Source organism: Chelon labrosus (assembly GCF_963514085.1).
Source record: "Chelon labrosus genome assembly, chromosome: 17".
Taxonomy (NCBI): domain Eukaryota; kingdom Metazoa; phylum Chordata; class Actinopteri; order Mugiliformes; family Mugilidae; genus Chelon; species Chelon labrosus.
The window spans coordinates 13,020,240-13,035,500 of NC_140350.1; the positions used below are offsets into that span (position 1 = coordinate 13,020,240).

At 43.2% G+C, this 15,261-nt stretch overlaps 2 protein-coding genes across 2 annotated transcripts; both read left to right on the top strand.

Annotated features, from left to right (window-relative positions):
• The first annotated feature begins 574 nt into the window (after positions 1 to 574).
• On the top strand, positions 575 to 9,215 carry heatr6 (HEAT repeat containing 6). Its single transcript, XM_084564213.1, has 20 exons — positions 575 to 1,107; positions 2,437 to 2,544; positions 2,662 to 2,802; positions 2,887 to 3,002; positions 3,543 to 3,657; positions 3,749 to 3,850; positions 3,933 to 4,097; positions 4,178 to 4,425; positions 4,525 to 4,699; positions 4,784 to 4,990; positions 5,214 to 5,313; positions 5,390 to 5,781; positions 5,865 to 5,987; positions 6,089 to 6,175; positions 6,466 to 6,600; positions 6,816 to 6,938; positions 7,042 to 7,166; positions 7,349 to 7,445; positions 7,620 to 7,824; positions 7,968 to 9,215. The coding sequence occupies exons 1-20, from the start codon at positions 820 to 822 to the stop codon at positions 8,528 to 8,530; spliced, it is 3,615 nt and encodes a 1,204-aa protein (XP_084420339.1). The 5' UTR covers positions 575 to 819; the 3' UTR covers positions 8,531 to 9,215.
• Positions 9,216 to 9,280: 65 nt separating this feature from the next.
• ddx52 (DEAD (Asp-Glu-Ala-Asp) box polypeptide 52) lies at positions 9,281 to 15,091 on the top strand. The gene is made up of 15 exons (XM_084564214.1): positions 9,281 to 9,502; positions 9,743 to 10,004; positions 10,261 to 10,400; positions 10,486 to 10,671; positions 10,753 to 10,896; positions 11,792 to 11,903; positions 12,003 to 12,075; positions 12,220 to 12,423; positions 12,505 to 12,595; positions 12,680 to 12,802; positions 12,895 to 13,045; positions 13,353 to 13,428; positions 13,660 to 13,731; positions 13,854 to 14,147; positions 14,951 to 15,091. The coding sequence occupies exons 1-15, from the start codon at positions 9,416 to 9,418 to the stop codon at positions 14,985 to 14,987; spliced, it is 2,052 nt and encodes a 683-aa protein (XP_084420340.1). The 5' UTR covers positions 9,281 to 9,415; the 3' UTR covers positions 14,988 to 15,091.
• Positions 15,092 to 15,261: the final 170 nt, after the last annotated feature.

Consider the following 15,261-nt stretch of genomic DNA (forward strand, 5'->3'; position numbering starts at 1 on the left):
TGATATGGTCACGTGTCTTGGGAGTATTGTTGGTTTGTGCAGGGGACATAATGTCAATCCAAAAAAAAGGCAGCTGTAGGCAGTAAGATGTGTCAAAAAATAAGGCATAAATAAATGAAATGAATCTCTGGCAGATGGTTTGTGGAGCTTAAATTTATTTCAGTCAGAATAACGGAAAATATTAAGGGAAGTAGAGTCTAGGAAAATCTAACATTAACCCTGTGATATAAACTGAAGGTAGATGGCTGCCCTTCATTTAGAGGAGGCACTTTACTCTTTTTTCCCCCCTATATTTGCTTCAAAGTAACACAAACTTTTAAGATTAACTATTTTATCAATAAACATAACCAGAATATGAAATTGGGCTACAGAAAATGAAGAAAACTGTTGAAACAATACAATTATTGTGAGTACAGCTGTCTCGGCGCAAGATTTAATAACAGAAAATAAACTTTATGTTGAAAAGTCGATGTCCCCTTGTTTGTTATTTTTCAGTTGTATCTTAAAACATGGCACATTGTACAGTGTTACAACATGCATCCATTTGTCATTATTTTTTTTAAAGATGGTAGAAACTGATGTGGCCAAGTGCTAGAAACAACAAGACTACTATATTATTCATTGTATTTCCATAGAGCTATTTCTATTCCCATGTGCAGTAGTTAGTAGTAAAAAATAAATACAGAAGCCAAACTTGTACACTTGGTTGTTACTCGTTTCCACTGTAGGAGGCAGTAATGAGCCTGACACTAGGATGTGAAGCTTCACCAGAAGCTCAATAACCACCGAAGTTGATGAAATACTTCCGGGGTTGAAACTATGGCGGCTCAAGCAGGAGTGTCAGCGCCGGCTCTTGGCCGCCGTGGCGTCCCCGCTTTCTCCCCCGTGACTCTGTCCGCTGAAGCCGCCCCGTTCACTCCGATGGCGGCCGATGGTTGGAGTGAAGCGTCCGACGCCGAGAAACAGTTTTCCCGCTGCGCCGCAAAGCTCCGAGCCCTGCGAGCAGACTCTGGCCAACTCAGAGAGGAGCTCAACCGGCTGTTTGATCAGCTCCTCTCCGAGAACTACAACAGAAGCTTGGACCCCAACATCAACATACGGCCAGAGGTAACACACGCTCAATTTGGTCCTTAGTCTGCTACCTTACCTTCAGCCCTCATCAACAATCACTGCAGCACTCATAAACCCAATTTATTCCAATCAGCCTCCGATTTTGTTGGCACTAATAACACATACCACACCCTATTAACCATGTAGTTGTACCCTAGCGACCCACTAAGGTCACCATAGAAACAATACAACACGACATAGAAACCCCTAGCAACCGACGCCCTAGCAACCAGCTAAAAATCACCATGGTAGCCATCCCCTTACAACCTAACAACCAACTAAAAATCACCATGGCAGCAATCCCCTTACAACCTAACAACCAACTAAAAATCACCACGGTAGCCATCCCCTTACAACCTAACAACCAACTAAAAATCACCATGGCAGCCATCCCCATACTACCTAACAACCAACTAAAAATCACCATGGCAGCCATCTCTAACAACCTAACAACCAACTTGAAATCACCATGGTAGCCATCCCCTTACAACCTAACAACCAACTAAAAATCACCATGGCAGCCATCTCCTAACAACCTAACCAACTAAAAATCACCATGGCAGCCATCTCCTAACAACCTAACAACCAACTAGAAATCACCATGGCAGCCATCTTACAACCTAACAACCAGCTAAAAATCACCATGGCAGCCATCCCCTTACAACCTAACAACCAACTAAAAATCACCATGGCAGCCGTCTCCTAACAACCTAACCAACTAAAAATCACCATGGCAGCCATCTCCTAACAACCTAACAACCAAGTAGAAATCACCATGGCAGCCATCCCCTTACAACCTAACAACCAACTAAAAATCACCATGGCAGCCATCTCCTAACAACCTAACAACCAAGTAGAAATCACCATGGTAGCCATCCCCTTACAACCTAACAACCAACTAAAAATCACCATGACAGCCACCTCAAAACAACTTGGCCACCACCAAACAGCCATCCAGTGCCCTAGCAACCGCACAACATAGCAACATAGCGACCCACCTAGTATAGCCCCACTAACAATGTAGACCACCCAAGCAACTACTTGGAAACTACCCACATTACAACTGTAATATCTGTGCAATAACATATGTTTACATATTCTTACAGAGAACTTCTATTGTATTTAATTCTCAAATATTTACTGTGTGCTCTGTCCTGTAAACTATATCCTGCTGCAACACTGCAAATCCCCTCTGTGGGACAAATAGAGGATAATTTTATTTCTTATCTTATCATCGCTACTTTGCATTACTTCTTCTCAGCAATCTAAACCAACATCAAGGATTATTATTGTTTTTCATGCTAAGACTCTTGTTTTCCTGTCCAGGATGTGTGTGCTCTGCTGAAACATGCCAGCTGTCTTGTGCCGCTGAGTCAAGAACATTTAGTCATCAAACTGTGCCAACTAGCTCATCATCTACTCAATCAACTGAAGGTAACGGCACTTACCCATGTATATACATTTGCATGTACATTTCAGTATAATGTAATTTCAGTCTGAGTCACATTGTCCAACGTGCTCTTTCTTTTGTTCTCATTGGCGTTCTTCAAGGTAATAATGGATGAACAGACCCTGGATGTATTGATGAACTATACTTCCAGTGCGTTGAAAGTATGCAGCACCTGGACACATTCAGATGTCCTCCTGGCTCTCTCCACAGTAGTGTATGGCAATGGACCTCAGTGCCACCAGGTACATTTTTATACAGAGCACGTTGTGAAAGTGTATTGTGAATATATATATATTTATATTTATATTTATATTGCTCATTCATAGCACCTCAGCAACTTACTGGGTGAAGATGGAGTCCTCCTGCAGTACAGTTCTCCATCTCAGCCCAATATGGATTTGCAGCGTGTTGCTCTTACCTGCATGGCCAACGTCTGTCTCAGGTAGGATTCAGTGTCTCTCTGCTCTGATTTCTGAAGAAATTGTCTGTAAATGTTGGATTTATGACTACGTATCTTGGAGCCAGAATGAATTAATCCAGGCATAACTTTAAATATCCCAACCTGGATTCACTTTATAACAAGGGAAATTAAATATTTAAACTGTGTGACTTTGTGGGAACATTTCTTTGTATCTTAAATGACAATGATATTTGCTGCCATCTACATATTAATAGTGTAATCCATCTTTGACATATATTTTCAGCAGTTAATGTAAAATAATTTGAGTAAATGTCTTATTTCAAAGCAACTCCAAACTTCTTTTTTTTTTTTTTAAACATAATTTACTTTTCTCGTGTTGACTAACATATGAGTCTTGATTCAGCTTTAGACCTGTGTCAACTATCAGTTCTTTAAGGATGTTTATTTGCATTCGAGGTCACAATCTAGGCCTTTCAGTTGTATTTGTTTAGCTAAATGTTCCTTCCTATTCAGTCTTGTACTCATGGTAATTTGTCTCTCTGCTTGATTGTCTCTCTCCAGGATCCCTGGTCAGCCGCCTTTGGATGATCAGTACAGAAGTGTATGTTTCAGAGTCTTCCTGACAACGCTGCACTCACCCAAACCCCCCAACACCGACGAACTCTTCTACTGCATGGTACTGATAAAGTGTATAATGCACAAAACATTTTAGTGAGAAAAAAACACATTTAATCACAGCTGATTGTGCCTTTGTGTCCTCTGTGCAGGTGCTCCAAGCAGCTCTGAAGGGGCTTCAGTGTTGTCTCTCCGGTGGAAAGTGGAAATTTGGTGGAGGGGAGGAGCTTGGATCTTCCCTCGCTGCTCTTAAGGTGTGAAATCGCCACACCTGCACTCTTTTCTGTTGCCTTCTATTTTAGCTTTATCATTAATTTCGAGTCTTGCATTCTGCAGAGGTTAATGTTCCTGGGAGCTCCAGGTGTGAGTGTCGAGTGGCCGGCCGTGCTGTACCCAGCACCTCTTCCGCAGTATGAAGGTCTCTCTGCACCAAAACCTGCTGAATCACTGAAATCTCCTGAACCACCAAAGGATGCCACTGCACCAGGGAAAGCTTCAGGGGTAAGAAGAGGTGTCATTTTTGCTGGTACTATTAAATTCAGTGATGAAACATTCATTTTTGTTGTTGAATGTATTTGCAGAATAAAAAGAGAAAATCCAAAGGAAAGGGGAAGAAGACAAAAACGGAGGAGAGCAAAGGCGATGATGGGGAGGAGGAAGATAGAGAGACGGTGCCTGTACTCCAGAAAGGAGGGGAAAGGGAGGGAGGTAGAGGTGAGGCAGAGGCCTTACCTAAACCCTCTGCATTGTTACTCTACCCGTCCTGGAAGCGCACCAGCTCTGACTCAGAGTTTTCTGATCCAGAGGGCAACGCACAGAGCAAATTAAGGTACAGAAAGACACTGCTCACAATGGTCCATGTTGGCAGTAGCATGTTTATAAAGTCTATGGATATGAATTTCAATCTGCCGTGTTTTTCCACTTTCAGACTTAACCATGGTCGCGTGCGTCAGGGAGCGTTACACTGTCTGCTAGCGGTGGTAAAGGCTGTAGAGAAACGGACTCTCTACGGGTACTGGTCCTCCTTCATCCCTGACTCTCCCACTGGGGGACCACCGCCTCTTACTCTCCTAACAATTATACTGAAAGACCCCTCACCAAAGGTACAACACACCCTCAGTCATTTTACCTGTTTTCCTTGACATGCTACATTGGTTGAATCTTTTCCATCTTCACTCTGCCTCCAGGTGCGTCTGTGTGCTCTTCAGGTGTTGTCATCCATCCTGGACGGCTCCCGCCAGTTCCTGGCTGTGGCTGAAGACACAGCGTCTCCTCGAACGTCTTACACCCCTTTCTCTTTCACGCTGGCAACTGCCGTCAGGGAGCTGCACCGCGCTCTTAATCTGGCTCTGTTGGCTGAGACATCCCCTCAAACACTTACACAGGTTATAAAGGTACGACGGCTCGGTGAACTTGTGTTTTCGTCTTTGTGTGAGGCAACCAAAGTGAACGTTGCATTATTTGTTGCATTTAAACGTTCTTCGTGTAAACCTAAACCAAAGTATAAGCAAAGTTACACTCTACAAACTCGAAAGAATGAACATGAAACAAACTAGTAGTTCTAAACTAGAATTTTTATTATCCTAACAGCATATCTCTTCCTCCCTGCTCTTTTAGTGTCTGGCCTTCCTGGTGGCCAATGCTCCCTATCACCGCCTCAGACCCGGTCTGCTCAGCATGCTCTGGAAGCAGATGCGTCCTTATGTGCGCCACAGAGGTCTGTATATTGTCACTGCACTAAAGCGAGCCCGGTAAAATATACTTCTGTTAACACAACCCCTCTCTGTCTTTAGATGTGAATGTGCGTGTGTCGGTCCTGACATTTTACGGGGCGCTAGTGACAACTCAGGCTCCTCTCCCTGAGGTGCAGCTCCTCCTCCGACAGCCAGAGAACAGCAGCACTAGCTCCGGTTCGTTCACGCCGCAGGACTCTGCCCTCAGTTGGAGACAAAGAGACGGGATGTCATCGCCCTCTCGTACGCCAGTCACTCCCTCCAAGCGGAGCTCCTGCACGCACTCCCCCCGCGTCCCCCGCACTCCAGGGGAGGATGACGTTTCCCCGCCGTGGCTGCTGCAGCTGTGTGTGTCGCTGGTCACTCAGCCCAGAGAGGAGCACTCAGACAGCGAAGGAGCGGGAGGAGGTGGCGCTTTAGAGCCCCCTCCTGTTCGACTAGAAGCTCTACAGGTGAGAGATAACTGTCTGGACAGGCAAACGTCAAAAAGAAGCTGCAAACAGACCTTTTTTAACGTGTGTCCTGTATGTTTCAGGTCCTGTCCCACCTGGTGCGCGGCTACTTCTCTCTAACACAAGCATGTCTGTGTGAGATAGGGCAGGTTAGCGCTCGCTGCCTCGGAGAGACGGACCCCTCCATACAACTGCACGGAGCAAAGGTAATGCCCTCTAGTGCAGTGTGCTACGGCTGCACTAAATTATAACATTTATCAAATATTTAGGAAGAGGACTAACATCTGTTCCGCTGTCTTTTATTTAGTTACTTGAGGAGTTTGGTACAGGAATAATCCAGCAGTACAGAGCAGAGAATACTGTGCCCGAGAGCTCAAGGGTCCCCTTAAGTCAAGTAAGTACAGACTGTCACTATACAGTATATGCTGCATCAGAATACATTGTTTTTATACATATATGTGCCGGTTCAAGCTTGACAGTTGTAGACTGAGGAGATACTGGTGCCATTCCATGCAGAGCTTTAAAAACACACACCAGCATGTTACAATCAGTTCTGTTTATTAATGGTAAAGGTTCCTGCATTTTGGACCAGCTGCAGAATAGACCACGAACACTGCCTCTCATTGCAGTAGTCTGTATTAATGTGTTTTCATTTCATACATACTGTATGTGTGCACAATGTAGGTGGTGCAGTTCTGGTCAGACGTGTTGAGTGGTCCTCTGAACGGAGCGCTGCAGAATGAACAACATCCCACGCTGCAGGCGAGCGCCTGCGACACGCTCTCCTCCATCCTCCCGCAGGCCTTCGCACAGCTGCCAGTGAGTTTCTAGTTTGATTGGACTCTCTCATAGACAAGTATTTGGATAATAGTAGATTGTTGTTGTTGTTTCTTGAGTTTTAGTATATGTCTGTATTTACTGTTCTGAGTCAGTACAACAGCATTTAATTCTAGTGTCCATGCTCTAAATGTCTATCTTTGATTTCTAACCCTGAGCTTCACTAAAAATGTGTGTGTGACATGTTTTTTTTCCAGGACAAGACTCAGCTGATGTGCATCACTGTGCTACTGGGGCTGACCTACATTGAAAACTATCTGGTGAAAACTGCAGCCGTCAGGGCTTTGGGAATCTACATACTGTTTCCCTGTTTGAGAGAGGTGGGGACATTGAGCAGCAGATGGGAGCAAAATGAGACTTCAGCAAAAATCTTTCCTCACGAGATTAAAGTGTTTTTTTTTTTTCTTTCTTTTTTCCTTTCAGGATGTGATGTTTGTGGCGGATACCGCGAACACAATCCTCGCTGCCCTCAATGATCGATCCACAAATGTCCGTGCCAAGGCGGCCTGGTCCCTGGGAAACCTCACAGACACTCTTATTGTCAACATGTAAGACGGCATGGTTTTAGAATAGGCTGTTACCATCTTTATAAAGAATTTTATGTATGAAACTGGCTAGACTTCATGTCACGTTAAGGGTAAAAACTGAAATAAGGACGCAATACAGTCACACATATTTATTAGTCTGTTATTAGTCTGTAACCTGTCTGTAATTCTGTCTTTTTACTCAGGGAGAGTGTAGGTGTGGACTTCCAAGAAGAGTTATCAGACATGCTGCTGCTGAAGATGTTGCAGGCAGCCACCCGAGCAGCGGCCGACAAAGACAGGGTGAGAGCATCCACGAGAGGAGTCACAAGGCATCTGTTTAGACACGAGTGACTTAATCTATGAGAGTGTATAAAGTGCAGGAATTAAAAGTATCCTTTACTCATGATTATTGTTCTATTTGATGACATTTTCTCTCTTCTCTCTGAACTTGCTTCCTCTCTTCAACCCTCCCAGGTGAAGTGTAATGCAGTCAGAGCTCTCGGAAATCTGCTTCATTTCCTGCGTCAGAGTCAGATGACTCGATCTGCGTTCCAACGACCGCTGGAAGACGCAGTTTGCGCTCTGGTTAAAACCGTCCAGTCAGAGGCCACGATGAAGGTCAGGTGGAACGCCTGTTATGCTTTGGGAAACGCTTTCAGAAACCCTGCCCTGCCTCTCGGTTAGTGTTTATTTCCACATCTCAGCTGCGTTTCTTCTTCTTCATGGACTCTAAAAAAAATAAACTTATTTTCCTTTAGTTTTTGTTTAAATGCTGCTCACTCTAAATTTAACAGCTGACTTTTGTTTGTTTCTTCCTGTCAGATTCAGCCCCGTGGTCTCAAAACGCCTTCTCTGCCCTCTGCCACGTTGTTACTTCCTGTAAAAACTTTAAAGTGCGGATCAAATCTGCTGCTGCTCTGGCGGTTCCTGGCCGCCGTGACTGCTACGGGGACACAGAGCGGTTCATCTGTGTGTGGCGTTCACTGGCCACGGCGCTCGAGAACAGCGAAGACACAAACGACTTCTTGGAGTACCGCTACAGCGCCAGCTTGCGGCACACGCTCTCGCATGCTCTCCTGCACCTGTTCAGCGTCAGCCAGTCCCAGGACATGCCTGCCCTTGGGGCATCGCTGGCCGGTGAGGAGGGGAGAGGCATCAGAGAACATTTGATCAAGTACCTCAGAGCGGAGGAAGGAGGAGGGGAGGAGGGAGAGAAAGAGACGGGGGGAGACAGTGTCCACCCTCAGCAGAGAATTGGAGGTCTGCAGCAGACTGTGATCAGATTGAAGGGGCTAAAGTCTGAAGAGGAGGGAGAAGCAGAGAGAGTTAAGGAGGTGGTCGTTCACTTCCTGGATGATTTGCTGAAGACCTGTGAAGAGACTTGAAGAACTACAGATTCAAAATTGTGCTTCAGAAAACTGAGCTCATCTCTGATCAGAGTAGGCTGAGAGTCAGCGGAGATAAATCCAACCATGAATTAAAGAAGAGATGACTGAAGGAAAAACTGGGTGATCATTTGTTGGCTGATATCACGGTTTCATTATATTTATTTATAAATAAATCACTGCCACCCATGACTCAGATCGAATTCAGTTCTGACCAGGACTTAACCTGCAAAGTGCCTTAAACAAGTAAAACTGTAAAACTACTACTTTCAGTAGGTAAAATAATGGGAATTATATTTTAAAGTTTAACTCTCTGACATTTTACTTTACACTTTCAACAAAACATAAACATAAACTCAGGCTGTTGTATGTTTATGAGCATTATCGTGTTTTGTTTCTGTTTTTGCTTGTTAAACATGTGAATTTCATGCACAGCACTTACATTTTTACACTGATGCTTATATATACACCCTACAATCTGACCCAGCTTCCCTAAAACAGATCTGAAGAGGTGATGAACAGTTTTAGTTGCATTTAAACCCGAGTCATGTGTTTGTGGCCTGATTTTGTGTGGTTTAAAGACGGCAGTAAGCACATACAAGAATACGGTGTATGTTTTCCTTCCTGTCTGATAACCAGAAATATTGTAACATTGTGTAATTTTGATATAAAATGATATACAGTATTATATGACTTAATTTTTTTATTAATATCTGGTAACCATTTTTATCATAGAGGACGAATCTATGAAACGTTAGTGGGTTTGTCAGAGTTGCAGTGTGGCTGTAGCCGCCAGCAGGGGGCGGCAGAGATCAGAGTCGGATGACGCGGCTGTTGATTAGTGATGTCTGGACCTGAACCCGCACAGATCACGCTGCTGTAGCGATGGACGCCTTCGAGTTGTTTCGGAAGCTCGGAGCTGGGGCTAAATTTGACCTGAAGAGGTTTGGTCAAGACGCCGCCCGCTTTAAGGTAAACTTTTGATGTATAGTTGATTGTGTGCCGGACAAAAACCCGATTGATGCTAACAGCACGAGCCGCTGTTGGATGCATTTTTAGCTAACCCCGATTTGCGCTAGCAGGAGGAGTGCTGCAGTGTTTGTTTTCTAACTTGTTGGACAGCTTGGTTGGTCCAGTGGTGAAATTTTTTGGACAAGCGGTGAAACATTAGTGTCACATTCACACACGCTGTTCCGCTGTCTTACTTTGTAGGTTTCCAGATCTCAAGGAGGGGAAGAGTCTTTGGATCCTCTCTCTGCCATCGATTACTTTGGCTCAGGACCTGCCAATGGAGCGCAGAGCAGCACACATGAGGGACTGGAAGAGGAAGATGAGGATGGGGGAGAGGAATATGAACGAGGGGATTCTGATGAGGGAGGCAAAAGGAAGCGCAAAGAAGAAGAAGAAAGAGAAGTGAGGACCAAGAAGAAGAAGAAGAAGAAAAAGACAAAAAGTGACCAGACAGAGGTGGAAGGTAAAGGACATGGCTGTTTGCTTTGAGATGTTTCACACCTATTAACAATATCATGCATATACATCAACCATTCAAGAGTGCGTTAAATGTCCAAACATCCTTTTTGAGAACATTAATATTGAAGCCGAAGCATAGCTGTATCTCGTTTTGTAACCTCGCATCACAACAATGGTATCTGATGGCGTTTAAAATGAATGTGATGTAGTTGTCCTCGTCAGAGTCTCATTAGTGTGTGTTGTTTTCTGTCTGACTGAAGCTGGTGGTGTGTCGCTGAAAGAACCGCAGGGACTCGGGATCACCTGGACGTCCTCACTGAACAGAAAGATCCAAGACCTTCCCAGTGACGGGAAAGAGAAATCCACACTGAAGAGGCTGAAGCATCTTCATCAGGAAAAGGTCCTTACAGAGACACAAGTGAAGGGATCTTACCTGTCCTTTTTAAAGAGTTATTTATTCATTTGTTTTGTTTTTTTATATTTAGGTGAACCGTATTCGCTCTCAGCACCGTATAAACGTACACGGCAGCGACGTGCCCGACCCTGTGTGCACATTTGAGGAGCTGCAGTCCGAGTATCGTCTCAACCCACGTGTCATTCAGAACCTGAAGGAAGCAGGGCTGGACTCCCCGACGCCCATACAGATGCAGGCCATACCGCTCATGATGCATGTGAGTACACACACGTACATTCAGTGCTTGGTAGATAGTCGACAAAGGTTGGTTTGTGACTATTTCTGCTTTCTCGGTCAGAGTCGGGAGCTCTTGGCCTGCGCTCCCACGGGATCTGGAAAGACTCTGGCTTTCTGTCTCCCACTGCTCGCCCACTTGCAGCAGCCGGCCAATCTGGGCTTCAGAGCTGTGATCATCTCCCCGACCAGAGAGCTGGCCAGCCAGGTACACAGTTTACACACATACACACTGGTCTGATTGTTGTTATGGTTATTTATAACGCATATTTATTGTCGTCCAAAATTAGCTGAGATATAAACTGAATGAAGGAAAGTACTAATTAATGAACCTCTCTTGTGATGGGAGTCAGTGTCAGGACTCAGTTTTGTGGTGACAGCTGGTGGTGACTAATAAAAGTGTGCCAGTCAAATCTCATACAAAAGAAACATTGTAGAAAGTAATTTGCATGTCGTGATGTCTGTCTGTGTGCATTTTGGTTTTATTGATTAACCAACTTATCCACCCTGTTCAAGCCGTTAAAATGTCTTTGTAAAATTGAAATGATTATTTTTTTTATTATTATTTCATTTTCTAGTATTTTAATGTTTTAAAATATGCATATGAACCAGTGAATGGAACCTTAATCTGACGCAAACACTCAAGGCCATTGCAATAAGATGTGAAAATGGTACGAACATTAGAGCTATTAACATTATCACCTTAAAAGGTTCCCGCAAGAATATAACACAAAAAAGCATTGTCTGTAGTCACGACCATAGCTAGGTCATCAGTGACCCTTGAGACCGATATCTGCCTCTTTAGCTGCTAATCATCCTCTGCATTGACCTGCTAGCCACTAACTTAGGCTGTGTTGCTGAGAGAGAAGCGTACAGTTGATGTTTAGTATTTTTTTTTTTCTTTTGTGGAAGCAGCTCCCCCTTGTGGCCAAAATGAGATCTGATTTTATTGTATATAAATACGGATTAATGCTGTCTCAATATGTTAAAGACACATTGTCAGTGTCACACAATGCCATATTTCTCCTAGACATCATCTAAGAAGCCCTTAGTCATGCGATTCTTGTTCACAGCAGGAAGTCAAGCTACTCTTTGTGTTTCAGACTTACAGAGAGCTGCTCCGCCTGTCAGAGGGAGTTGGATTTAGAGTTCACATCATCGACAAAGCGTCCCTGGCAGCTAAGAAATATGGACCACGGTCAAACAAAAAATATGGTAAGAAGGATAAAAATGTTCTCACAGAAGAAGAAGAAGAATAAGAATGAAATTGGATTTACTTTTCCCTTTGTTTAAATCCGGTGTTTCTGTGAGCAGATATACTCGTCAGTACTCCAAACAGACTCATCTTCCTCCTCAAGCAGGATCCTCCAGCTATAGACCTGAGCAGGTAACATTTAACCCTTCTCGCTCTCTGGTATTTTTTTATTTATAGATTTATCTGTTTTCTTGTTTTCTGACATAATCTTCACTATTAACTGCACAATGAAGGAAAAAAAGAAGAACTAACTAACTGTTGTGTCTTGTTGTTCAGTGTGGAGTGGCTGGTTGTCGATGAGTCAGATAAGCTGTTTGAAGACGGTAAGACGGGCTTCAGGGAGCAGCTGGCCTCCATTTTTCTGGCCTGCTCTAGTGCAAAGGTCCGCAGGGCCTTCTTCAGCGCCACGTGCACTCCGGACGTAGAACAGTGGTGCCGCCTGAACCTCGATAACCTGGTTTCTGTCAACATCGGACACAGGTAACGCTCTGCGTGCATAACTGCATACTCAAGTGGATTTATTTTTTCCTTCCCCACATTAAAAATAATGCATTTTCTCAGAAACACGGCAGTGGAGACGGTAGAGCAGCAGCTGCTGTTTGTCGGGACGGAGAACGGCAAGCTTGTGGCCATGAGGGACATCATCAAAAAAGTAAAAGTGAATTAATACCTATTCATTTTAAAACAGTTTCATTTCTTCACAACCTCGTATTAAATGAAGGAATGTCCTCCTCAGGGTTTCCTGCCTCCCATGCTGGTGTTCGTTCAGTCTATAGACAGAGCAAGGGAGCTTTTCCATGAGTTGGTGTACGAAGGCATCAACGTAGACGTGATCCACGCCGACCGCACTCAGCAGCAGGTGTGACAGACGCCATGCGCACACACAGTTTTTGTTCTTTTCTCTGTCTACATATTGTTTATCCTCCTCCTCCTCCTTCTCCTCTTTTATAGAGGGACAACGTGGTGAACAGTTTTCGCTCCGGTAAGATCTGGGTGTTGATCTGCACGGCTCTGCTCGCCAGAGGAATCGACTTCAAAGGAGTGAACCTCGTGCTGAACTACGACTTCCCCACCAGCGCTGTGGAGTACATCCACCGAATTGGTTGGTTTGAACAGTGGACAAGAAATAAATCAGATTAGACAGACGATGATTGTCACCATTTATTTAAAAAGACAAAATGTGTGCTTGTCACAGCTTAACACATCTCAATTTGTTTTCTAATCATTTTATACCTAGTTTTTCAGAGTTTGAGCTTCAGACTCTAGAAAATGCTAAATGGTTACAACGTTTTAAATAAAGAATAATACACATCTCTCAAATCTCTAGTTCTAGGCCTAATCCTGCGTTGTCTCCTTTCGTGGATCTCTTCCCATCTGTTCCTTCATCTTTCCTTTTGTTGCTTCTTCAGGTCGCACTGGTAGAGCTGGACATCAGGGGAAAGCCATCACCTTCTTCACAGAGAACGACAAACCACTGCTGCGCAGGTACGAAAGGAATAGGCCAAACATCATATTACTACTCTGAGATATGGGCCAAGCTTCCAGGGACTTGTAAACTAATAGTCGGCAGTGTTAGACCTACAGTTGTTTGGCACGCAGCCCAAAGCCATGATGATAAATTGATTTATAAATATAAACTCCAGCAAAGCTTGTGTCAGGCCGACAATTAAATAAAATTCGTCTCTGAATATATATCTCTGTGCACCTCTCTAACAGCATCGCTAATGTCATAAAACAAGCCGGCTGTCCTGTACCCGACTACATGATCGGCTTCAAGAAGATACACAGGTAACAGAGATTGATAATGAAGTTCCGCAAAACCTGACAACACACCTAAAGACATTTTTCCCTCTTTTATTTTTTACTTAATTATTTCAGTTTTAGTAATATGTCTGTTTTCTTTTGTTTAGCAAAGTGAAGCGGAGACTTGAGAAGAGACCTCCCAAGAGAAACAACATTTGCACAACTCCTCGCTTCTTGATGAAGAAAAAGGGCAAAGTTCAGAAGAAAGGACAGAAGCAGGCGTCGAGTGAAGAGCAGAAAGGAGAGAAAGCACCTCAAACAACACTGCAGCAGTCGGAGGGGGAAAAGAGGACAAAAGGACTGAAGAAAAAAAATGCAACAAAAAAAGAAGGGGCGACAGAGAAACACAAGAAGGCGTCTCTGAAAATAAGATCTAGTCCTTCAGGAGCCAAGTTAAAAAAGTAAGGAAGGTCGGAGAAGGGAGCTGCGTATTGACAAGGCGTTCCTCTACGTTTAGTTTCCAACAACTCTCGTTTGTTCATGTAGGAACCAGAGCCAGGAAAACCTCTGACTAGATTACCTTTGTGTCACAAGAGTTAATTTTATCTGTCACATTGCACCCTTTCGAAAAGACCATACTGAGATGTGAATAAAGTTGTAAGTTGAAATAATTATCTCAAATTATCTGCTGTCATGTAGTACAACTCATTATTATTATTATTGAACTACCTATTCATCAACCACATTTTTTTAAAAATGTGAATCACTTTGAAGCACTGTGGTGATATAAGCAAAAAGTAAACACACAGAGGTAGACAATAGTCCAAACTGAGTTCACTGATTTTCAAACTTCTTGCCATCAGAATAATTTAAAAGATGCTCTTATAATAAGAAAAATATACAATGATTGTCTGCAAATACTGTTTAAATACTGATTAACTGCAGTGAAGTATCCAAAACACAGCTAAAAACAAAGTCACGTAACCAAGGTGTACCAAAGTCATGTGAGTTCATTTATATATGAAGAAGCTGTAATGGGTGCTGAAACATCTTCCAAGAAAACTCCAGTTGCCTTTGTTTTTATTGTGTTTTTTTGGATATACCATGACCTGGAGGACTGCCGATTTCCACCAACACACTTCACACTTTTTGATCATTTGTGTTTGAAATTAGACTCAAATAAACAAATCAAATATTTGAAATATGAGACATGGTACTGGTCAAAAATAGCTAGGAATAACTTTTTTTTTTTTCTCTTCATCAGGAAAAATGGGAAGAAAAACAAGCCAAAAGGGGACTAGAGGTGACCGGCTGACTGATATGAAGAGGGATGTTTTTTTTTTTGTTTTTTTTTTCATCTTGCAGTTTACTGCAATTTTCGTATCTGTGCTTTATATTACCAGAGTTTAAAATAAAAAGTTTTCTGCATAGTTTTTGTATTTCTATATCTGTTTTCTTTAACTTGGCAAAACACATATTTACATTCTTAAAATATGATAATCATAATAAAATATGAACGTTGTTATGGGGGGATGGAGGGTGTAATAGTCAGACTGATTTAAAGACTAAATCAAC

What these genes read in the sequence shown, in the direction of transcription:
- heatr6 (XM_084564213.1), top strand. Translation starts at nt 820, where the DNA reads ATGGCGGCTCAAGCAGGAGTGTCAGCGCCGGCTCTTGGCCGCCGTGGC. An exon ending in ATGGACCTCAGTGCCACCAG is followed by an intron (nt 2,803 to 2,886) that starts GTACATTTTTAT and finishes GCTCATTCATAG; the next exon opens with CACCTCAGCAACTTACTGGG. An exon ending in CAAGGGTCCCCTTAAGTCAA is followed by an intron (nt 6,176 to 6,465) that starts GTAAGTACAGAC and finishes TGCACAATGTAG; the next exon opens with GTGGTGCAGTTCTGGTCAGA.
- ddx52 (XM_084564214.1), top strand. Translation starts at nt 9,416, where the DNA reads ATGGACGCCTTCGAGTTGTTTCGGAAGCTCGGAGCTGGGGCTAAATTT. An exon ending in CCAGCTATAGACCTGAGCAG is followed by an intron (nt 12,076 to 12,219) that starts GTAACATTTAAC and finishes CTTGTTGTTCAG; the next exon opens with TGTGGAGTGGCTGGTTGTCG. An exon ending in GGCTTCAAGAAGATACACAG is followed by an intron (nt 13,732 to 13,853) that starts GTAACAGAGATT and finishes TCTTTTGTTTAG; the next exon opens with CAAAGTGAAGCGGAGACTTG.